The sequence below is a fragment of the Sceloporus occidentalis genome, unplaced genomic scaffold, assembly GCF_023333645.1.
Source record: "Sceloporus occidentalis isolate IW3139 unplaced genomic scaffold, rSceOcc1.0.p SCAF_1, whole genome shotgun sequence".
Lineage (NCBI taxonomy): Eukaryota > Metazoa > Chordata > Lepidosauria > Squamata > Phrynosomatidae > Sceloporus > Sceloporus occidentalis.
Window position 1 is genome coordinate 231,544,891 of NW_028316981.1, and position 26,039 is coordinate 231,570,929.

The window sequence follows — 26,039 nt, forward strand, 5'->3', positions numbered from 1 at the left end:
CTTCATGTCCAATGGTGTCTTGTATGCTTGTGATTTTTACATTATATTTTAGTAGATTTTTCATGTGGAGTAAATATGATAAAATTCAGATTCTGGAAGTTTCCTCTCCAATGTTCAAAGTCAGTTGTTTCTATATTTATTAATCTTAACTGGGACAAAACCAACAGTGTAATTTATTTCAACAGAAATAAGAAATAAGGTCTGGAAGCTTTTAGCAAAGACCTGGAAATAGATTCAGGGGTTAGAAGGATTTGGAAGGATGATCCTTCAGAAAGTTACAATTATATTAAATCAAATGGACATATATTTTATTTAAAAAAATTGTAGATGGTGTCCTAGAATACTGAGTGATATATGAAAAATAGAAGCAATATATATGGGAATTACAGTAGTCCCTTCCCATCTGAGGAAGCTTTGTTTGCCGCCCCATCCGTATATGGTAAAAAAATGTTGGTGATTGAGACCTATATTATTCAACTGATGGCAGCATGCATGCGTCCATCTACATGTAGCACTACTGAGTAATATGGACCATGGTGGTCCATGGTTGGTTGACTTCATGGATTGCTAGTCTGCAGATATAGCAGTTCCACTGTATAAGTATTGTACCTTCCGGATACATAGATGTTGTACAAGATCTATCAGAAAATATGAACAAAATGCCAAGTTATAATGCAACAGTACATTCCTTGTTCTTTTGTATGCATGAAGAATAAATAAGGAAAATAAATAATAATAGTTAATTTGCTGATGGTGCCCGGAATTATGTTCCATTATAAATGGACACAGAAGACAGCCCATCAGTTAGAGTACAGATAATGAGGGTCTAGGAACTGGTATTTTAGATCCAAATTCATCATCATCATCATCATTATTATTATTATTATTATTGAAGGTGGTGAAATAGAGAAGGATTTATTGAATATATATATATATATATATATATATATATATATAATGTATATTCCACCTTTTATTTTTGTTATGGAATAAAAGTGTCCAGCTTTTGGGGAACTATTGCAAGGGGAAAGAATATGTAAAAATAGAATTGGTATAACTAATTACCTTTTAACCCTCTGTTTTTCAACCCTGTGCATTAGGGAGGATTTTTTGTTCTTTTAATCTTTGCATATTCTAGGGGTGGCTGGTTTTTCCCCCCGTTGTTGCCATCCATGTTCAGATTTAAAAGCAAACACAGGAAGTTTAATCCTTCCTCTCTCTCCCATGTGCACTGGTTCCAATCCACACCAGGGCCATACAAACAAACAAAACAAAACAAACAGCTTCATTTATATACTGCTTCATACTCAACTGACAGTGTCTAAGCGGTTTACAACTGTAAGCTAATTGCCCCCAACAAGCTGGGTACTCATTTTAGTGACCTCGGAAGGACACAAGCCTGAGTCAAGCTTGAGCTCTTTTGCTGGTATTGAACTCGCAACCTTATGATTGCGAGTTCAATTAAAGTGATATTTTGCTGCACAAATTATATTCAAATGCATCCTGTATGAGATCAGGATTCCACATGGGCAAATGCCACTGTATGGATCCCCTATCACTTGTAGATTTGCCAAACTGACACAACCCTGAGCTGAGCATTGATTCATGCTGCCGCCACCCCCAGACTTGTCCTGTAAGGGAGGTCCTATCATTTGTTGGTCCTGCCAACAGACACAGAACTGCTTCTTGAATGTGGATCCCATGCAAACAGCCGAGAAAGTTCCCTGATTGGCTTCCCAGAATGCCTCCCAAATTTCCTGGAATGGGGGCAGGACTTCTGGAGCCGGGGCATGTGCAAGGCACTATGGAAAGGCTAAAGGGGGTGGGATTTCCAGGATGGGAGGTATGTCGGGAGGTTTTTGGGGGGTGGGAAGTTATTTTTGGCTGGGGTTTTTTGGGCAGGAAGGTTAAATTTCCTCGAAGGCTGCATTTCTCAAAATCTTCCCGGAAATCTAGCAGTCCCAGAAATGACACAGAAAAAAAATTCCAATTTCCAGGGAAAAAATCCCAAAATAGGCAACACTGATGATAATGTACATTTTTTTGCTCCAAAAGATCTCAGTTCTGTCGAACTACAGGTAGGAAAGCATTCTTTCTCAAACCCTGAAAAGGTGTGCTCATTGTATGTAGATAATTCTAATCTAATCTAAATGAATTAATATTCTGATTAAGGAGGCTTCTCCAATCAAATGCTGTATACAGAAGCAACTGTGTTCTTCCTTGCAACTCTTCTTTTATCCTAGTAGCAATATGCTGGGGTCAATCTGCCTGGAACATGCAGCCACTAGGGTTTTCAGATCAAGTTTATCATAGATCAGATCAAGCTGAAGTGAGGGAATTATTCCTTCTCTCTTACTTGGGAAAACAGGGTATGAAACTTTGAATCTAGCCTACTTGCTTGAACATGGATGCAGAAGAGAGCAGAGGATGAGCACTGGTGCCATAACAACTGAGAGGGAATGAGGAAGTTAACTAAGGCGCCTTACAGACCGCTTCCCCGCAGCCTGAAAAGGGGTGTCCCTGGGGCTTCAAGCCCCAAGGACACCCCGCGGTGGTGGGGAGAAGAGAAAGGGGCCGCTTGGCCCCTTTCTCCTTTAGTCCACTGGGCGCAGCCGTCTGAAGGCTGCGCCCACCGGAGTAAACCAGGAAGGAGCTCTGAAATGGAGCTCCTTCCTGCTCCGTGTTCAGGGCGCACTATACGCCCTGGTGCGGAGCCATGACGTCACGTCCGCGCCGCCCAGTGTAGAGGCGGCGCGGTCGTCACGTCCTCACGGTGGCGGCCGTGTGGAAGGGCCGCCGCCGTTTAGTGCGTGACGAGCACGCACTAGGGTTAGGGCGGTGTGGAAGCACCGCCCATTTGTAACCCTAGTGCGCGCTCGTCACGCACTAAACTGCCCGTGTGTAACGGGCCTAAATATATAGATCCACTGGTGAATTTTTGCCAGCAACTACTCAATTAAACCTTATAAATTGCATCTAGTTGCTCTTTTTACAAGTTTAGCTCGAGTTGTGCACTCAGCTTTTTTCTCTTACTAGAGCTCAGCCCATCAAGACTGGAGAATTTGCACTCTCATCTTCTACCTGGAGTGATCCATCAAAACTAGAGACTCAGGGAGCATGCCCTGAGATCGGGAAATCCTAACAGTCACTAATCTATTATATTTTGCTGTCACATAGTAGATTATATTGACTTTGAAAAACTCACTGTGCGCAGTCTCCTAGATACTGTAATATTTTATGTGTGCCAGAGATTAATGTGAACTCTGCTCAGCCCTGGAATGAGGTTTGGTACAAATTTAAGCTCTGATCTATAAAGAATTTGTCTGGTTCCTGTATTTCATTTTTCCCCCTCATAGTTTCTTAAGGCATGTACAGTATCTTTGTTCCCACTAAACCACTTGATAGCCAAAAGAAACTTTGGACTGTTCCAAGACTGTTTACTATTTAAAATAATAACTAGATGAGAAAATATCGACAACAAACTTTCACTTGTATCAAGTAAGCCAGGTGCCAATTATTAAAAATTGGTAATGTAAATTAAATCTCGATATCCCTAGATGTTTAAAGTGTCATAGTATGACTTTCTTCTCTCATTTGAGATACAGTACCTACTTAGCCGCTATTACTCTTGTGTGCTAAAATAGGTTTACACAGGCTTATATCAATTGTGACCTTTCCTATAGTCTCCCTTGCAATATTTAAGTGTTCTAACCCTGGGTCAACAAGGGCACAGTTTTATCAAGTGAGTGCTTTAAAAAACATTTCATAAAGAAAAATGAATGAATAAATAAAAAAAGGAAGATCTTTAGTGCTAAAAGAGATTATATATCTAGCAGGGGCATCTGAAACTTTCTGAACTAGAGAAAATGCTTTACCTGTGGCTATGATGTCTATGGGGAAAAATGGAACACTTTTTGGGTGGTAATAATTATTTTCAAGGACAAAGATGGAATTGTCCAATAACGTCAAACATTTGGAGGAAAAAAGGACCTGTGAGGAAACTTCAGATAGACTTTAATATTCATTTGCTCATAGTGAAACTTTATGTAGTTTACTCTTTTCCTCTTCACCAAAATTCTGAAAGTGGTATTCACATGAAGAAAGAAAAGAAATACATCATTGTGCCTTATAGTGGTGGCGTAAAATTACATTTGGACTGAGAAAAAAAATCATAAACAATGGTCATAAAACCAATTAGAGTGAATGGGAGCCTGATTTATTCTTCTGAATGTTATCCCAATCTGTACATGTTGTCAGACCAATAGAAAACAGCGTCCACCACACTGTCAAGTTAAATATTAAATGTGAGGTGGTTAGCTGCCAAGAAACCATATCAATAACAATTAATTTTGAATAAAGGAAATTTTATGAAAATTAGGAGATTAGTTAAAAGGAAGTTGAAAGAAAGCATAAAGAGGGCCATATTTTTTCAAAACAGCAGACGTTTATTTAAAACTACTGTAGATGCTTATATACAATATTACATAGAAGAATATGTACAACACATTACGAAAACTGCAAGTGTTGATATTTATGTATTCAGCTACCTGCAGGACTGGCCCTGTCATCAGGCAGAGAGAGGAAGCCACTTGAGGCTGTTGATTATGAGTGCATGAAAGGGCAATAATTATTATTTAAATGACTTTTTCCATATAATAATTATTTACCTGGATTGTTCCACCTGCCTAGGCATTTAAACAGCCGAGAAATGTAGCTGTGGTGCAGAAAGTAGAGGAATTTGGTGCTTCTTTTAGGTTCAGCCTAGAAGGATTAAACTCTCACCTTTCACCACTCTACTCAGAGAAGGAGGTGGTTCCTTTTTTTTAATATAAAGTTAAGGTAGAGCTTTTTGGGGGGTTGATTTTTTTGACTAAATTTTCTTGATACCAAAATATATAGAGTACATCAGGTTCACCACCAAATTCAGGTATAGATTATTTAACATGCCTTCACCCCTTTCTTTTTACCTTCTCAAAGATTATTTTATGGCCACTATGGGGAACTGGAACATGCACATTTGGATACTTAGAAAGATCCTGGAGTGTCTTCTTGTGTTCATCTCTTCATGTTGTTAGCAATAATTGTCATGGTCTATTACAGAAGCATTCTGATTTTAGCTAAATTGTTACCATGCATGTACCCTTTGTTTCTACATAGATAATAGAAAAAAATCCTATTTTTTTTAAACTATGCATATTGTGCTAAAAAATTAATAACGAATGTCCACTTTCTAGATTCTTTACGATGATGGGAAAATGGCAGTTGAGGTGGATGGTCGAGCCACTCAAAAGCTTATCACCAACTTGAAGCCTGAGACATCTTATTCATTTGTGCTAACCAATAGAGGGAATAGTGCTGGAGGTCTTCAACACAGGGTAACAGCAAAAACGGCACCAGATGTTCTACGTACCCAACCCCTATTCATTGATAAAACCAATCTTGATGGAATGATAACAGTAAAACTACCAGAAGTACCTGCAAATAAATCCATAAAGTAAGTTACAATTTATAACCCACTAAAAGTTGCAACACTGTAATAACAAATTGGATAAGCATTGTGACTACTATAATGAGCTTATTTATGTTTGAAGGTTTTACTGCATTAACTACAGAGCTAAGAGTCATGCAATGAAATTAGCATATAATAATTTCAAGGCAAATTATTAAAACATTTGTTATATTATTTACTTATGTATTACTTTAAACTCCTGCATTTCCTCGATAACACAATTCCAGGTGATGTAATTTAAGCTCCTGGACGGTTTCCCAAACTGATATTGTCTGGGCCTAGACCTACCTTATTCATGATTACTGTAATGTGTTCTTTTAAATTAATTGGACTTGCTGGCTAGGTGTGATGGGAGTTGTAGTCCAACACATCTGGAGGTTGGAAAAATCTATTATTATTATTATTATTATTATTATTATTATTATTATTTCCCTCCTTTCTCCCGGTAAAAGGACTATCCAGTCAAGTCATAATACAAGTTCTATGGGCAGCTGATAAAGCAAATACAATATTAAAATAGAACAAGTGTGAGCAACTTTGCATCCTCAACCCTCCTATGCGACACACACACACACACAAACACATGTGCATGAATATACTTTTTTGCTTTCTTGTTCTCTTTCTAAACAGTGATCAGAAGTGACATTGCCTGACTTTCTGTCACTGTATTGAAGGATAAATACAGAGAAGAGAAGCTATTTGTGAGGAGATGTGGGTACTGCGGAGTATGGAGAAGAGTTGTTGTTGTTTTAATGTTTGCACATATTTGAGAAGGCTTTGAGGTTTTGGGTCAATTTTCACCTAAATAAACATTGAGGGGGTCGGGACACTTTGTGGTGGTTCAGAGGCCACAAATGTGAGGGCTAGAGACCTCATGCAGCTCACTGGCTGCACCTACTCCATTCCTGAAATACAATGCTTTGTACTATGAGCATGTGGAGCTTCAAGCACTTGTAACCTATGGGTCATTCAGAAGGAAGAGAGGTCTCTTGAAGTATTGAGAGCTTCCAGATCTTTTTCTTTTGATTTTACTTGCATTCAGCTTCACATCCTAACTCTTTCTTTAAATATTTTGGGTTTTCCTCACTCCCCCAACCCCTTGTGTTTTTCTCTTTCACTCCCACTGACCCTGTGTCGCATCTGGACACATGCAACATTTCAGGAATTGATTTTTAACCATTCACACTAATAATTTCTTAACTTTATTCAGAAGTTATAGTCAAAGTGCTAAAATTCTTTAGCAATATTACACTAGATAAACATCAGTATCATTTTGTTTTGATGCACACATTCTTTTTTCCCTAGCTTGATCTCTGTTGAATCTGTGTCCTCAAAACAATAGCTGTTTATTGGCGGGAGCCATCTTCTAGGTCTGAGATAAAACAACAGATAACCAAGTGGAGTCATATTTCAGAAAATATTAATTTAATTTAAATTGACCAGGGAGGTAGGAATTAAAAATTCTTGATAACGTCTAGTGTTCCCAAGAAATACTTTGGGATGAGTAAAATGTTTTGTGGATCTCCAATATATAGGCAGTTTGTACAGGATCAAAACCTTTAAGAGACTTTTTTTTTATCTAGAGGGGCTCCTTTCAGTCACATTCTAGAAATAATCAATATTTTTACAAGGTTTAGAAGATACCAAATAATTCAGAAATTTAGGTCTTAGCTACACTTCAGAAATAATGCAGTTTGGCACTGCTTTAACTGTCATGACTTAGTGCTATGGAATTTGGGAGTTGGTAGTTTTGTGAGATATTTAGCATTCTCTGCCAGAGAGCTCTGGTGCCAAAATAAACTACTAATCCCAGGATTCCATAGCATTCAGCCATGACAGTTAAAGTGGTGTCGATCGGCATTATTTCTGCAGTGCAGATTAGACTTCAGGAAGCAGAGGTCAAAATCCTATGCACTTTGAGTGTAGCACAAATCTATGTCGTAGAAGTTACATGGGATCCCAGAACTGAACAGAACAATGAGGACCATGGCCTTGATCTTATCCGTGTCTACCAAGTCAAAAGTGTAAGAGAGGGCTGTGTGTGAGGAATTAATGGGTTCATTACTGACCAATCTTATCCAGCATTTGAGAATGCAGTTACTATTATGCCTGAACAGGATTCCAGCATGGGAGATGCCTTTTTAAATTAACATGGTCAATGAATATGAAAATCTTTGGGAGCACAGGGAGAAGGAAAGAGCAAAGAAATCAATAGCACACATTTTAAATATAATGTATAAGTCAATCTGCTTTAACTATATTGTTGCTTTTCTACTCGCTTAAGTAGTCTCCAACTTCAGTTTTCAGCCTTCAGTCCAGAGTTCCTTATTGCAGAGAGAGTCTGATACAGTTTTAAGTCCTTCTAGAGGCTTCCTGGTCACCGGATATGCATTAAGAATTTCCTTAGTGTTACAGTTCCTCTTTCTGAGTGCTTCCATTATAAAGCAGTTAGTATGTTCCACACTAGTTGGACTATTAAATAATTAAGGTAGATGGAGAGCAAGCATGGTATATTGGCTTGAACATTGGACTACAACTCTGAAGATCAGGATTCACTTCCCCACTGAGCCATGGAAAACACTAGGTGACCTTGGGCAAGTAACAGGCCCAGATCCCTAAACCCAAGTGATAAGATTGCTTTAGGGTTGCCATTGGAGATAAAACCAATGTGTTTTGTTTGGGGTTATTTCTCCCAGAAAAATCAAAATTTTCATGTGCTATATGTGGTGATTTTGGTCTTTATGAGAATGCAGGGAATTGCCAAACCTTCATTCTGATCAGAGATAGCCCATTCTCACGAGAGAGTTAACTCTACACATGCAATTCAGAATATGTTGAGCTTTAATGGTCTAGTATGTGGTAAAGCACATTATCCTGTTTCTAGTATGCATCTATCAAGGCTTTTCCATCACTGATGAGAAAAGATTATTTATTATCAGCTTAGACGATGATAAATTCCTTACTCACCTTCATAACTGTTCTGTTTCATTTCACTGCATCTGGGGAACAATATTCAGAACAGGTGAAAATAATCCCTTTCCACCACGCACTTGTATGTACATACATCTACTTTATGAGAAGTTGTTCCCTTAAACCTATTTTCTTACAATTCATTTTTGCCTATGTACTATTTGTGCAGATATGGTATTAAAATATCTATTAGGCAGCTGTTGTATTATATGTGGTTTTGTAACACAAATGTTGCAAGGATTAATTAAAGTACTTAGTTGATACTAGGGTTTGCTGTGTGTAGTGTTTTTCTCATGCGATTGCTCTAGCTTTTGCTTGTTGCCGGTGAGGTGTCCAAGTTAGTTCATCATTTTCAATCAAGATGGGTCTCTGGTGGTTAGCAACTTGCATATTATCTTCATTTTCATGTATATTAGATTTAATTATAATTTTAATACTGTGTGGCATATTGTAGGCAACCGTGTATTATTTTAGGCGGATACAAGGATTTAAGTACTTAAACTATGGACTTTGTATTCAGTGGAACCCAAAATGACTGCCAAATTTCATACTGAATAATATCTATAAAATGCAGAATGGGTACATTTAAGGAAGTATTGTTGCCTCATTCCCATGTGCGCTTCATTCTAAAGTTTGAAAGTAAAGGAGTTTCATAGTATATACTGACACCTGTAATATTTGAATTACCACTTGAAGCATTCATATCTGGAGGCTAGTGTACACACAAGTATATTATACAAATTGCTGTGGACTTTTGCACATTTGCAGTGACCATTAATTGTCTGCACGTTCCTGTGCAAATTCACATCTGTTCATCCTCCCATTGCCAATAATCTGCAACTATGCAAATCCATGTGAAATAATAATAATAATAATAATAATAATAATAGGTTTTATTTATATACCGCCCAATCACTGGGAATCCGAGCGGTTTACAATAGAGGGGATAACAGACAGTTCCCTGCCCACAGGCTTACAATCTAAAAGACACGACACAAAAGGAGAAGGGAATGGTGAGGGAGGGAGGGAATCAGGTCCAGCATTCTTCTCTCCCTCTGAGGCCTGGACCAAGGCAGATGGACCGGAGGGAGGGCTCTTCTTCTTCAGGCTAGCCCCTGATGGAACTGGGCCAGCCTACTCTCTCCCTCAGAGGCCGAAAGATGACAGTTAGGGAGGGAGGAGCCTCTTTCTTCAGGCTAGCCCCTGATGGAACTGGGCCAGCCTACTCTCTCCCTCAGAGGCCAAAAGATGACAGTTGGGGAGGGAGGAGATTAGATGAAATAGATGGATGGGTACACATTTGATAATGTGCATCCTTGTATATACTTGCAGTCTATTCAAATGCAATGAGAAGTATTTTAATTGTGTAGAGAAGCCCAAATTCAAAGTCTAGGAGCTCTGGTGTTGCAGTGGTTAAATGCCTGTACTGCAGCCACTGACTCACAAACCACAAGTTTGTAAGCTTGTGTAGAAATGTACTTACTGTTGCTATTGCTATAAAGTCATATGTTGTTGTTGTTGTTGTTGTGTGCCTTCCAACTTATGGTGACCCTAAGGCAAATTTATCACAGGATTTTCTTGGCAAGTTTCTTCAGAGGGAATGTGCCATTGCCATTCTCTAAGGGTGAGAGTGTGTGACTTGCCCAAGATCACCTAGTCTGAATTCAAACCACAATGGTTCACTACATTTCCTTACATCCAACTTTGCCACTGATATTCCAGCATCTACAAAACTTGGCCACATGATAAAAGGAAGTGTTGGCTCTTTATCAGGTATTACTTAGCCATGTAGAAATCTCAGTTGTGTCCAAAACATTCAGAACAGTAGAAATGATCATTTCCTCATTCTCCCAAACTCTTGATATTGACACAACCACCTAAAAAATGGTGAGCAGGCCCTAAGCCTGCCCTTTTGTCAATATTTCTGCAAATATTTATACAATGAGTTGAAAATGTGAAGAGGATAGAAAAATTTGACACAAGGACATGTAAAATCAAGCATGTGCACATACTTATCTTATGGATTATGAGTAAAGGTTCTACAGTCTTTTCATACCATTGACAAATGTTTTAACATTTGGTTATATAAAACATACAATTCAACCAACACAAACCCATTACACAGCTCATAGATATACTGTAGGTGTGTTATAGGTGTTGTGACATTTTCAGGATGGGAATACTTGAAATTTCATTAAGTGATCAAGTGGTCTGTGTCTTTCCTTTCAAATAAAAGCAGATCTTTTTTCTGTGCAGTATAATGATGGATACATTAGTACAGGGTATAATGTAAAATAAAGAAGAAACAAAGAGGCACCACTTGACCACCTCATGAAACTTTAAGTGCCTCCCATCCCAAACCTTTCTAGCATACAACTCTTTGCTTAGTCTTGTTTTTGCCCCTCAGTTATGTAGAAATTGTAAAGTAATTTATATTCAGATGAACCTTGTCATCCGTTTCTTGCAAAGTCTAAAGCAGATCCAAGACCTGTTGAAGTCAAGTACTTTGATAAGGGTTGTTGGCTAAAAGACCATAAGATAAAACTGTAGAAATAAGGCCAATTGTATATAATAGTTCAGCAGCATCGTATTTGTATTAATTGAAATAATAACTGCTATTTCAAAAAAAAAGTCTTATCATGGGCACTACTTAGAAAGAGATTTTTATTTCTAAAAATAGCAAGTTGTGATTTAACACTAAAAAGCGATTCTGTAATAAATGGGTTTGGCAGTTTCTGCTTGCAGTTCTGCAACATGGTTTACAAGACTTCTTAAATGGCTGTGTGCAGATTAAACAACAAAGATAGTACTAAAGAGCTGACAGCATAGTGCCAACAGGGATTCAAAACGATGGACAATAAAGAGTTGCCAGAAAAGCATGAAACACAGCACAATCAATAAGTGTTATTGCTCTAGTTGCAGTGATACTTGCTGCCTATAAGATTCCCATGTGTGCAGCAAAGGAAATGGGGAGGAAAATGAGCAGGTTGTTTAAATATTGTAGGTTTGCAACCTGGTTTTTCTCCAGTGAGGTGTTTTTTATTTGTTTGTTTTTTAATCACATGGGCTTTGTAAATTGAAGCGATCATTTTATTTCTGATCAAACAATTTCAGGATAAGGTGACAGGAGTATACACAGATACATGTTCTTTCTTGGGCGTTAACCAAGGAAAAGTGTGAAAAATAAAACCATTGCCATTAATTCAGTAAATCCATGATTTGGAAGCAGTAGGAAGGACGTTGGAAGATGGAGAGCAATGGAAAGGTTTGTGGAGAAAAGTAATTACAAGAAAAAGACAGGAAAAATAGTAATGCTAGCCTCTGCGGTGTTAGAAGATGCTAATCTTTCTCATAAGTCATGGAAATGTTGAGATTATGACTGAACCTGTGCTGTAGCTCACCAGAAACTAGCTATAATAACAGAACTGGAATATGTGAAGTAATTTTTAAAAAGGCCTCTGAACATCCATTTACACTGAGTAAAGACAGCCCATCAAGAAATCAATCTTTCAGGAAGCCATGTTTCATGTCCAGAAAGCAGAGTAATCTGTTGTGACTACACTTATAGGCAGCCTTGAAGCCGAGCAGCTCTGTTTTTCAGATTCAAAATGGTGGTAATGGGACCTCTGCTATGGACACCAAATAGCAGAGGAGTTGCAATCTTTTTACTTGGGGTGTACTTCAAACTGAACTCCAAAATGAAATGGGTTTGTGAGTCCTAAACTGAATTGGATTTATTGAGGCAGATTCCAAAGATTGATTGGATCATAGCAGGATTTTTCTGAAGGAAACATTCAGATTTGGAGACATTCTAATCTCATTAACAGGTATATTAATACTATGAAGATTTTCACACAACATCATTATATCGTTCCTTTATCGTCCCAAAGTGTAGTGGAATCGTCATAACAGATAGACAATTCCAAAAGATTTTCACATGAGGCTGTTAGTGTTCTTAAAACATTGATATATCAGAATTCAGCAATAAATGATTACAAAATGATTTCAAAACAGTTGAATTGCTGAATTCTGATATATCAACATTTTAAGAACACTAACAGCTTCATGTGAAAATCTTTTGGAATCGTCTATCTGTTATTCCACTACACTTTGGGACAATAAAGGAACGATATAACAATGTTGTATGAAAATCTTCTATGTTACATCTAGCCATGTTTTGTTCCAAACACTCAACTCTCAGAACATCTCAGAGACATTTTAGCGCTCTCTCTCGATCAACTGGCATGGAGTTAGCTTGCTACAACTGTAAAACTTTGATTGTACTCTGGAGTCTGACTGTGCTCACAGGCTGAAGAAAATTCTCTTTTTAAAGCAATTTGACATACACCTTTGGCAAACACATTTCTGCACTGATGGTTTGATCTTTTAACACAGAAGAGCACGCCCTTGTCCTTCAGCAATGACATTTTACGAGGACATTCTACAAATGTCATCGTGAGTGTGTGAATGTGATAAATCTGATTGTGGGGATGTGATGAGCAGAAGGGCATTATACTAGGTTCCTGTTATACTAGAGGCATTTTGTTTGTTTGCTTACTGTGCACAGAATGTTAATTTTTTTCGTGGAGAAACATATTGTGTGAATTCTTTAGAGTAAAATGTATAAATTTATCATTGTTACTTGATTTTTTTAAAAATAATAATAATCTGGCCCCTCCCATATGAGTGTGCCCCAAAATATAGCTCATTATTGGAGGCTCTGTTACATGTCCCACCACCCTATGACACTAGGCTGGTAGACACATGTGATAGGTGAAGACCACTGTGTGGTGAAGACTGCCATTTTGTTTGGCTTCTGGATCGTAAAATAAGGGGTGTTTGCTCCAGCTATTCAGAGCTACGTTTAAAGAGAAGCATCACATTACAACCTTAAACAGCTTTAGGAAAGCTGTTATGATGGATCTTTTATGGCAGGCCTTTCCTGAATAGATAACTGGCCACCAAAAATCCAAACCTCTTATGCCCCTGAACTCTGCTACAGCAACTGTTTGATTTGTGTTTACAGTATTATGTTTATTTCTTTAATATTTTAAGGTATGATTTAAAACTATGTACTGTTTAATTGTATTTTAGGGAGGGATTCTAAGGTGAGATTGTATTGTTTTAATATGTAAACCGCCCCAGGAGTGTTGCACAGAAATGTGGGATATAAATAAATTTTATTATTATTATTATTATTATTATTATTATTATTATTATTGAGCCATGGCCATTAAAGCGGTGTCAAACTGGTTTATTTCTGCTGTGTGAATGCAACCTTCGTGTGAAGGATTTCTCGGCTTAAATTCCCCCCCCCCCCCCCGTGAGTAAGACAGAAGCAGAGGAACCAATTGCTACCATGTAAAGGCTCTCTGTGGTCCCACTCCACTCTTGCTGAATGGGATAGGACCCCTTGAGACCACCTTTAATGCCCAAACAACTTGTTGCCACTACCCAATGATTAACCAGTTACCCCCATTGCTGGGCCTTCTGCCGGTAAATGACAACCAGTGAGGCACTAGCTGCGCAAAAAGAAAAAAGAGGCAGTACTCAGGGAAATGTTTATTCTGATGTAAAGAACAATAAAGAAAAGAACAAAAGGACCAAATATCTGGTCCTCCAGGCACATACTTAAAGTATCAGTTACAAAATTATGATTAGTGATATAAAGAATATTCGTCAAAATTCGATAAACAGAAGTATCTGTTATTCAAAGATTTCGAAAGCTTTTTAAAGAGAAGAAATTATGAACACTTCTCAATCAACGAGTAAGAATTTTAGTTTTTAATTTGATGGCCAGGATTTGAGTATTTTGCATAAGCAAAGCTACCATTCATATTGGAATTTTCTAGCAGAGGAATGATCTTTAAACCTCTGCCAAACGTCCTTTTGACATGCTAATTGAGTTTGAAATGCCAGGTAATTAGTGTAAATGTTGCCTCAAATGTTCTCTTTTATTTTCATTCGGGAAATCTGTGAAAAATACTTCTTGATGGGGAGAGAAAAAATAACCTTTTGAAAGTGAGACTTTTGATATATATATATATATATATATATATATATATATATAAATCGTATCTAGTTCTGGATGGGAGAGAAGAAAAAAATGGTTTGTCACAACACCAAAATTTATAATCATATCAGCCAAACATAACATACTCCAAAACTGACACCCTGACTAATAGTGAGACAGGCCCACAGGCCAAGGCCTTGCTGTCCCTCAGGCCTTCTGCCTTCTCATCTTAACTTCTCCTCAGTACCTTTCAGAAGGTTCTCCCCCAACAGCCATCTGATTGAATGGTTGCCCTCACACCACCAGGGATGTAATCCTCGCCATGCAGTACAGCATTCCCTCCCACAGTTAACTCTTTGGAGATTATCCACATGGAGGAGGCGAACGTCCTCCTCCTGTCATTAAGTCATGTTAATCGCATGATCTGGGGGAAGATTATCACACCCCTGCACACTCATCCCATTCTTATCCCATCTGTAAACATTCATTTGGTATTAATGTAATTTGGTATTACTATAATTTAGGAGTTTCCATTAATACAAAATGTCACGTCCATTACTGTTTACAGACTGGACAAGAATGGGATAAGCACACAGGGGTGTGACAATCTTTCCCCCGATCATGCACTTAACAAGAGTTAACGACAATTTAATGATATGAGGAGGATGCTTGCCTCTCCATGTGATAAAGTCCTTTGTTAGCTGGGATCAAAGGCCCTGATAAATGGAGGGATTCCTATTTATCACACTTCTAAGATTTTCACAGCAGCGCTTACCACAGGGTAAGTGCTGGTAAAACGCCAGTAAAATCTCCCAATTCAACTGCCATAGGAAGTACAAAATATTAGGACCTTGCTGAAATCTGGGAAGTCAGTAGGCAGAGGGATAGGGGTGTATGTGCAGATTTTTTAAGAGAGTCAAGAAACGCCGGTAAAACATCATGGAGGTGCACGTGTGTGAAAGCCTGACATGGTTTCGAAACATTACGGAATCATCCCCTCGCCTCTAGTGTTCATAGGAAATTGGTGCTCTGTGAATGATTCAGGGACGCCAGAGGCAAGGGGATGATTCCCTGACATTTCAGAACTGTGTCAGGCTTTCACATACATGCACTTCCATGATGTTTTACTGGCATTTCTTGACTCTCCTCAAAAATCTGCACACACACCCCTATCTCTCTGCCTATTGACTTCCCAGATTTCAGCAAGGTCCTGATATTTTGTACTTCGCATGGCAATTGAATTGGGACCCACTAGGGCCAGATTTACATTCGAGAAACCCACTTGGTGACCTTAGGTGAATCACACTCTCTAACCCCCAGAAAACCCCGTGGTAGGGTCGCCTTAGGGTTGACATAAGTCGCAAGTGACTTTGAAGGCACACAACAATAATAACTTAAGTAAGTTGCTGCCTAAGGCCTCACATTGTGTGTGTGCCAGTGGCCTATCAGCTTATCGTGACCCCATGAATTTTATAGAGTTTTCTTAGATAAGGAATCCTCACAGGTGGTTTCACCAGTTCCTTCCTCTTAAATATGGCCTACATCACCTGGTATTGGTTGATGGTCTCCCATCCAAATACTAACCAGGGCTGACCCTGCTTAGTGTCGAAGATCGGACAGGATCTGGTGCCTTTGAGAGAGTCCAAATACACAAGAACACACACTGTTGTTAGAAGAGGTTTATACAGCAGGATGGATACAGTAGCAATGGAAACCCAGATAGACAACGGGTGTGGCTTAATGGTATGAGTGTTGCACTACAACTCTGGAGACTAGGGATCGAGTCCCAGGTTGGATGTGAAACCCACTGGCTGAACCTCGGCAAGTCACATGCTCTCAGCTTCAGGAGAAGGCAATGGCAAACCTCCTCTGAACAAATTTTGCCAAGAAAACCCCATGATAGGTTTGTCCTAAGTTGGAAATAATAATAAATTACTTGAAGGCATACTACATATGCACAAAATGGTGATGTTGTGGATTTGCTATTGCAGTCCCTGAAAGCTTATTGGCAAATGAAACTTGCTAATTTGAGGAGCTGCAAGATATCTCCCCCCCCCCCCCGCCCCTGTTTTGCTGAAAAAAAAAGGCATAATTTAATTTCAGGTTACTTGTATTTTGTTTGTTTTTATGTTTCCTACAGTTTCAAAAATGTTTCCATTAGAAAGATAAACAGATGAAGCAAAAAGTTACATTGGTCTGGCTATAGAAGAACTGGATTCAAAATCTAGTATCACCCTTTGGCTGGTAATCTTGGCCAAATAATTGGCTATCAATTCTTCAACTACAAACATAGGCTTCATCTGCACTACAGAAATAATGCAGTTTGACATGACTTTAACTGTCATGGCTCAGTGCTATGGGATTCTGGGATTTGTAGTTTGTTGTGGCACCAGAGTGCTGAGACAGAGAAGGCAAAATGTCTCACAAAACTACAACTCCCAGAATTCCATAGCAGTGACCTGTGACAGTTCAAGTGACATCAAACTGCATTATTTCTGTAGTTCAGATGCAGCTGTAGAACAATGATGTTTTACTTAATGGCCAAACATGTCCTACTTATTGCTAAACTTTGCACTCCATACTATGTCTGGTTAATATTAACTGCTATAGTGACAAGGGATTCCCTAATGTGCATTGTTTTCATAGGTGCTTTACAGAGCACCCAAAAAGGGCACTCTGCCAGCGCCCGTGTTTGCTGCGTGAGGAAGCCGCAGAGGACAAAACATGTGGCTCTCCCGGGCAGCAAAAAGAACCCGCAAAAAGTGGGTTCTTCTTGCAGCACAGTTGTGACACCACAAGGTGCCAATGGCGCACTTGCGGCATCACAACCGCACTGCGACATGCGGGTGCTAAGCGTCTGTCACGCCAAAATGGCGGCGCTCCATACACATGATTGGACGCTGCATCCTCGCCAACCCCTAGTACGTACTGGGTGCGGAGCCAAGGCCCGTCTGTAACAGGCCATAGATTATTAATCAGAACAGAATAGGAAATAGGGCAGGAAGAAAGAAGAAGCTTTCTTTGTTGCCTCTCGATTTATGCTGACCCCATTCATTTCATGGGGTTTTCTTAGGCAAGGAATCCTCAGAGGTGGTTTTGCCAGTTCCTTCCTCTGAAATATGACCTTCAGCACCTGGTATTTGAAAATTTTGCACATATATGTAGATTTTGCATATGAGCTGTGCTGCTACAGTAATTTCAGAACTATTAACTTTTGCATATTTTGACTGAGGCCAAATCCATATAGTGCTTTATTTTAATGCATTACTTTTAATTTTAAGATTAAATTCTCTTATCTAATTGAAAATGGTATTACTAAACATTAAGCTATTAAGCCAGCACTTAGCAAAATATATTGGCTATGTTAAAGGGGCACCTCATTGCTGGACTGAGACTTAAGGGCCACTTGCACTGAAGATGAGTTTAAAATTAAATAAATATTTAAGAGATTTAGGATATATACAAAATGCTCATATTTTCCATTAAGAAACCATCAGAATTTTTTTATTGTAATGAGTACTTACTACTGTGCCTACTTGGTATGAAAGCAGCCAGTTTTAGAGATTCATAATGACCTCTAGAATAAAAAGCGATAGAATTTTGTAATCCCAGCCTGGCTACCTAAGGGTATTGATGTAGGAAGTAGCTTGGTTCCATTAGTTGAATTCATGCTGCGTTTCAAAACAGGTTGCATGAAGTCATTGCCAAAGGAAAAATAAAAGGAAACTTCTTATGCACTTTTTATTCTGCTCATATGGGGTAAAAAGAGTCACAGATAAAAAATCCTTTTTAGGATGACAAGCTATAGACATGCATATTAGTACATAACAAGATTGATATTTTTCACTGTTCAAAGTGCTGAAGTTTAGTTAGTTTACCAAATTGCAGTTTTCTCACATTTTACCACTAATTTGCACACACAGTAAAAAGTGTGTGTGTGTGTGTATCTGGTAACTGCTTGTTATGCACAACTGCTTGTACTGGACAAAAAACTTAAATGCTTCCACAATTATAGATGGGTCATCAAATGCTATACTTTGCTGCTTTGGCCATTTCCCCCTTCACACCGGACAAATAATCATCATAATTATAGGCCATAGCAAACTGAAATCATTGGCATGCTGCAAAATTAACAGGAAGTGGAGTATGAAATTTGTCAGCATTCCTCTAGGCTCCTTCACTTTAGCAACTGTCATCTTTACATAGTGCTCCAGAATGCTATGCCATGTTGTAACATACTTCTCAGTGTTATTCGGGGGGGGGGGGGGGGATGACATTCCACTGTAGCAGCCACTAAGAAATGGCAGCCACTATTGGAGGTCTATATTTAGTCATCATGGCATACAAACATTCTCAGCCATAATGGGGACTTATTAAGGATGTAATTCATCACCAGTTTATTCTCAAAAGAAGAAATGGATAATTTCCCCCCAGTTTTCTTCCTGCTGTGAAAAAGGCTTCAAAAGACACAGCGTTGGACTTATTCAATGTCAAATTTGCATGTGGTTAACTGAAAACAGGCATTTTCTGCACAAGGAATATTGTATAACTCATGTATAAGTCTAAAAAAATTAGTCAAAAAAGTAACCCCAAAAAACCTCAGTTGATTTATCCATGGATCAGTGTAAGTACTGTACTCTGACTCTTACAAAAAAGGAACTATCCCCTGCTGAAAGGCAAGAATGTTATCTGTCCTGGAAGAATTGACTCCTCTCTACTCCTTCATCCATCTAGCCTTTACTGTGAGCGCAAGCAGTTTTGCCTACTGGAATTTTGTAATTTATTTGGCATTGTTCTCCTCTGTTTCATCCTTTAGATCCTTTATTACATGCCCATAAGTTTTAACCTCAATTTATCTACGGGTCATATCAAAATCCATAATTTTGGCCCCAAAACCTGCCCTTGACTTATACATGAAGCCGACTTATAGTCGAGTATATATGCTAATACAGTTTGGTTCCAAGATCCCCCGTGTATAACAAAATCTGTGTATGCTCAAGTCCCATTAAATATAATGACATAGCAAAATGGTGTCCCTTATAAAAAATGGAAAATCAAGGTAAATTTATACTTTTTTGGAACATTTTCAAACCGTGTATGTTTGAATCCGTGTATAAAAAATCCGTGTATAAGAAGGGCCGACTGTATTTCTATGCGGGAAATCATATTTCTAAGTAGAAATGTTTTCACTGCAGAAAAAGCTATTTCCTGCAAAAAAAAATAATTATGTCTTCAGTGCAGATCTGATGTGCTGGATAGAAATATTATTTTTGTGTGCAGAAAATGCTCTTTCCAGTGCAGAAAAACACCATGTGTGGAATTTATGTAGAATAAGTCATGAACTGTGATAGTTCACATCAGTCTAGGATTCTTCTTGACAGAGTTTTCTAATACTCGAAAAACATATTTTTCATTCTGTTTAAAATTATTTTTTAATATTTTGAATATTCTTTCTGTCCCTACGACTTAAACATGACAGTTGGCAGAAGAAGGAGCATGAGTATTACAATACTTTTTTTTCACCACTGCTGCAATATTTCATCCTCCTTTTCAGCTTGCCATTCCCTACAAAACAGAAGCATCCCCTACAAAATAATTTTTTAAAAAAATTCAAAATATGGACCATGTTGCTTAATATTGGAACATTCAGCCCAGCTCTAGTAGTAGAAAGCATATAACATTTGTAAAACAGTAACAAAAAACCAATACATGGTAGGCAGGGAAAGTATTGTGTAATGGACTCTATGGTCTACTTTTAGCATCACTTATCCATGGTAACCATGGGAATAGATCTGGCATGAATACAGGGGTCATAGTATATTTCATTATTTAAATTATTCTCTCTTTCATCCAGTCATATTTGGGAGGGGACCAATATGATGAGATACTTTAACATAATAATTTTTGTTATTGGTTGATTGGTTGGATTTTTTGGTAGCAGCTCTCCAGTCTTATATATGTGTTGCACTTTAAAAGCTTTATTAAAAGGTTTATTAATACATTTGTTTCATATAAATACATTTTTATTTAAATGAATTTAACTTTTGGTAATTTCCCATACATTCTGATTCGATCACACCTTGAGTCTTGAAATATCTTTACATTGGTCATAAGACTGTCTCATTTGTTTGGCCACATAATCTAGATTAATAGTGTTCAGGACTTATCATGGGTGTATTTTTCAAATCATATTGTTTTATCAGGAAAAAGACAGCCATACTCCAAATATTTAGATAATTAATACAGATAATGAATTTACTGTATAGATACAATTAGGAACTGATTTCATTTGAGAAATCCATGAATCTTTAAAATTAATTGCACATAAAAGTTTCATACACAAGTTTCTCATAGAGTTGGTATCTGTACCCTTTGTTGAAAGATTAGATATAGGAGGAAACTTTAAACTGAAGCTGTATCAGCATATCATTCTCTTTATGTGGACCTCATTGATGTCTTTTGTTTCCTTTGCAGAGGCTACTATATAGTAATTGTGCCTTTGATAAAGAAGTCTGATGGGAAATTCATGAAACCACGAGAGAGCCCAGATGAAATGGAATTAGATGAGGTATCATATGCTTAATTTTTTTTCTCTAGAAAAATGTTTGTGAGAGAAGCGGTCTTAATTATTGTCAGTTAATGTACCCATATCAGCAAGTTTAGATTTTTTTTTCATTTGGATACCATATCATTTTTGTATTGGAAGTAGCCTCTGGGGCCAGAAACAAAAAAGCTAATTACTTGAATTAAAAGACATTAAGTTGCAACGAGGCAGACAAACTATCTGATCTTTGTTGGCATTAATATTTTATTCTTGCAGATTGTAAGGGTAATGCATAAGGTGAAATGAGTTGTCAGCAAAAGTATAATCACCATTGATATGAACTCCAATAAAGGTCTGGTTCATTAACAGGGTGTTTGCAAAAGCTGAATCAAATGCTAAATTGCAATTTGCTCTACAGTTTAACATTTGACCTCCCTCACAGTCTCTTTACCTGTTCCTTCTATGCAGAAATATTTCTAATTAGAAAATGTTTCCTTTACCTCTCAAACTGTCTTTCTCTGTCCTCTAGAATTAAACACAACACAAGGGAGGAAACGTTTTTCATATTGGAAAAAATTACAGCAACTAAGGTGTTGAGTAATTTAACACATATTTAGTCAGTTTCCAGACTAATCTGTTAATTTGAAATCTTTTGATATTTCCCTACAAGTGACATTTGGAGGTTATTATGTTTTTAAAAAGACTCTTCGTTTAAAGTTAGTTTCTCCTTTTACTTTATAGAAAGGTAAAGTCAGTAAATTCCAGAGGCGATGAGGGGTTGCCATACCAGTGGGATAGTGAATGTCTTCCAGGTGCTGAATCTTGTTGTCCAAATAGGTGTAGCACCTTGAAGAGCTTAGTTTTGACTAAAACTCCAAGTGAATTCACTATTCAACTGACAAGGAAGCCAGCAGCCATAAACTGGCAAAATCTTTAATTGAGAATTACAAGAATGTATTATAGTACAACCCCCTTATCTGTAGGGGATATGTTCCCAGAGCTGTCACAAAAAGCAAGAACTGCCAATAATAGCAAACTCTATATTTCTGCCAGAACTTGACCTAGAGAAATCTGGAGATCAGACTTCAACTCCCCTGCTCAGCTATGGAAACCCATTGGGTGAACTTGGTCTAGTCACACATTCTCAGCCCAAAAAAGCTCATGATAGGTTCCCCTTAGGGTTGCCATAAAACAGAAATAAGGCATGTAACAACAAATGCATACACGCCAGGGAGGGGAATGGCAAGTAGAGCAAGCTGTAGGCTAGACATTGTGGCGGGTTATAGACCGCCCATTTGGGGCGGACTGCACCCGCCCCTTTCCCCGGTGTATCGGGGCCTCAGCTGCTAGAACGGCAGCCGCTGAGGCCCCGATCTGCCGCTTTTCAGGCTGCGGGGAAGCAGCAAAACGCTGCTTCCCCACAGCCTGAAAAGGGGTGTCCCTGGGGCTTGAAGCCCCAAGGACACCCCGCGGCGGCGGGGAGAAGGAGAAAGGGGCCGCTTGGCCCCTTTCTCCATTGCTTCGCTGGGCGCAGCCGTCTGAAGGCTGCACCCAGCGAAGCAAAGCGCCGCCGCAAACCAGAAAGGAGCTCCGAAACGGAGCTCCTTCCTGGTCCGCAGAAAGGGCGCCCTAGGTGCCCTGGCGCGGACCGACAATGTCACGTCCGCGCTGCCCCGTGTAGAGGCGGCGCGGTCGTGATGTCATCATGGCGGCCCCCTTGTGGAAGGGGAGCTGCCATTTTGTACGGACTCAGTCCGTACTAGGGTTAGGGGGGTGCGGAAGCACCACACCTTCCTAACCCTAGAATGGATTGAGTCCGTACTTTAATGGCGGTTTGTAACCCGCCTGTGTTTGCTTCTTCAGGCTTCAGGAACTGTTAAAAAGCTGGCATGGCCAGAGTCTGTAATAACAGCAAAATCCAGTTCAGTATTAAAATTAAATATTAACATATTAAAATTAGCAAATATTAAAATAATTTATATATTAGACAACAGCTTTGGTATAGAATGCAAAAACTATAGAAAAGACTTATTCTTTCTTGTTTGTTCTACCAAACATACAGCCCAGCCCCTCTTCTGGTACACATCTGCACAGATTCCACAGAACCCTGTTATTATCCCCTCAATGCAACAAGTTCCACAGTGGAGAATGGAAGGTCTCTGCATACTTCCCTTCTCCTCATTCACAAATTTTCTCCATGAGACAGTACTTCATGACCCCCAGTAGCCAAAGCGAATTTCTGGAATGCCTTGTCTTTCATGCACTCTGGAGAGGAAAAAGAGTTACTATTGAGCCATATGATGATCTTCTGTGTCTATGTGCTTTGTATCATACTCTTTGTTATTGTTATATTAAATTTCTGTTGAACAATTAGATAACCACATTATCTCTGGATTGGATGCAGAATAATCAGTGCACAGGGCCATTTTTGAAAGACTTTTTGTTCCTTCCCTACCCACTAATCTTATACGACCAGGCCATATGAAGAGGTTTGAAGAATTCTAAGGCTCTTGGCAATAATATGCCACTTCTGATACATTTTACTCATCATAATATAGGCAATGCCCAACTCTATTACCTGCCTATAGCAAATAGGTAACACTAACTTTCATTGTATTTTTTTCCTTTTAATAGCTGCCATATATACAATTTTTAAAAGGCCCTCATTCATCTCAAGCATTGAGGAGAGGTGGGAGATAATAATAATAATAATAATAATAATAATAATAATAATCATTATCATTATCATTATCATTATCATCATTATTATTATTTGTCACTATTAGATCAGTAATGGCACCTGCCTGTCTCCACACCATTTTAACCTGAAAGACTACACAGACAAATTCTCCAGCCTTAACAGATTCCAGTCAGAATGCTGTACATGACATTGAACTTCCTTGCAATTAAGTTCTTCAGGTCTTTGCTTCTGCTTCCCATAACATAGGGTCATTTTAATCATTGTGCAAGTTGTGGTGCATTAATCTGTATAATACTTTGATAAAGAACATTTATTAATTCAGAAACATTTGGGTCAGGATGGGCTCTTTCCCATTTTTTAAGGTTACAATTGAGACCATACTGTAGAATTAATGGTGGAAGAAATAAGATATGCATTGACTGGAAAATGAAAATTGTTTCTGATAGAGAGCTGAAGCCCTTGATATATCTTTCAGAAATGCTTTCAATAGTAACTACTGAGAGGACAAAAAAGATTCCAGAGTGATCAACTCCTCGCACTGACTCTGCAATTTCTGATGCTATCAGTTTTTCTGTTTGTAGGAGAATAGCCTCCTTAAAGTCACATTGGCCAAATGCAACTGAGCAGTTGATACAAACAAGAACCTTACACTCACAGAGTTGGAAGGGACCCCAAAGTACATCTAGCCCCATCCTGTTGAATTCCTTTCCTGGCAGGGAATTGGACAGAATGGCCTTTGGGGTCCCTTCCAATTCTATGATTCTAAGAGCTGTCTTATTAGTGCTGGGTGTCCAGCTCTACTAGCATTTAGCAATAGCATTTACAGAGCCCAGCACTCTTTAAGCATTTTAAAATCTATAATCCAGTTGCCCCCAACAAGCTGGGTACTCATTTTACTGACCTACAAAAAGATGGTAGGTTGAGTCAACTCTAAGCCCTGGGATCGAACTCACAATGTTGTGGCTGCAGTACTGGGATTTAACCGCTATGCTACCAGGGCTCCTACTCTGGTAATGATTGTATCTGTAACGCTGGAGCCATTGGGAAACCCCTTGTATGGAAATTCCACATGTAGTGCTGCCCTGTGTGTCTTGTGTTCAACCAGGCCTTGATTTGGGGGTGAGTGTTTATGTGAAGAGCAACACAAGCTTTAAATCTATTGTTTTCAGTGAATGAAGGTTCCTTCCATACATTTTCTTGAATAGCCATCCTTAGCTCACTCTTTGTTTAGAGAATCCAGATTTCCATATCATTGGATTTCTTTGGCTTGTTCCTATCCTTTTTCTTGTTTTTCTCCAGTCCTGAACTGTGGATGGAGATGGGTAAGTGATAAAACTCAATTGCTGCATCAGCCTGTCTAGTGCAGACAAGTGCATCTGAGACCTGAAATAGGTACCTGTGCTTAAAAGATTCCTTTCTACAGGTCATGCACTTTCTCTTGCTTTTTGTTAATTGCTATGAGGCAATTAGTGATGAATCATATTTCTTAATTATCCCAGTACCAGTCACTGTTTCCTTGGTGAAAGCAGTCCTTAATCACCAATTTGAATCTCATTAATTTTCATGTGTGTGTCTTTGTGTTTACATATTACAGTGGTCTATTTTGTCATTTTAAAAACCAGGTGAAAGAAATAATTAACTGAAAAACAGTATTTGGAGTAAGAGGCTATTCACAATTCATCTCCCAATAACAATAAGCAGGAAGCAATAACAGGTTTCCAAAGCAGGAAAGTCTTAATAAACAGAGAAAATGATCTTTGCTGAATTATGTCTGAGTACAAAGGGAGGCAGATCTTGACTTTGCAATGGCATTGTTCACTAATATAAGGCTATACTGAGCACTGTGTGGAAACTTCACTTCCAGCTAATTATAGAAGAGGAATCTCTCAGTGGCATATTGAAATATGCAGTTAAGTGTAAATGGAAGAAGAACTCATCTTAAATTCGAGAGACTGCATCTCCTTATATGAACCTGCTAGAGCTCTAAGATCTTCAGGAGAAGACTTTCTCTAAATCCTGCCAAGGTCACAGGCTTGCTTGGTGAAGACACGAGAGAAAGCCTTCTCAGTTGCTGCTCCCATTCTTTGGAATACCCTTCCATGAGAAACTAGGCTGCCCCCTCCCCAATCCTGCTTGCTTTTTGTTGACAAGCCAAGATATTTTTTTTTAAACAGGCATTTGATATACAGTCAGCCCTTCTTATACACTGATTTTTTTATACAGGTTTCAAGCATCCATGGTTTGAAAATGTTCAAAAAAGTATAAATTTCAAATATCAAACCTTGATTTTCCATTTTTTATT

At 38.5% G+C, this 26,039-nt stretch overlaps 1 protein-coding gene across 12 annotated transcripts in view; it reads left to right on the forward strand.

The window, feature by feature from the left end:
- Positions 1 to 26,039, forward strand: part of PTPRD (protein tyrosine phosphatase receptor type D) — a 1,452,104-nt gene that overhangs the window by 1,299,634 nt on the left and 126,431 nt on the right. For all 12 annotated transcript variants that reach the window (XM_089489811.1, XM_089489739.1, XM_089489757.1 and 9 more), the window contains 2 exons: positions 5,235 to 5,494; positions 20,967 to 21,060. In XM_089489811.1, coding sequence (XP_089345937.1) covers positions 5,235 to 5,494; positions 20,967 to 21,060 — 354 coding nt within the window. The remainder of the gene's footprint in view (positions 1 to 5,234; positions 5,495 to 20,966; positions 21,061 to 26,039) is intronic.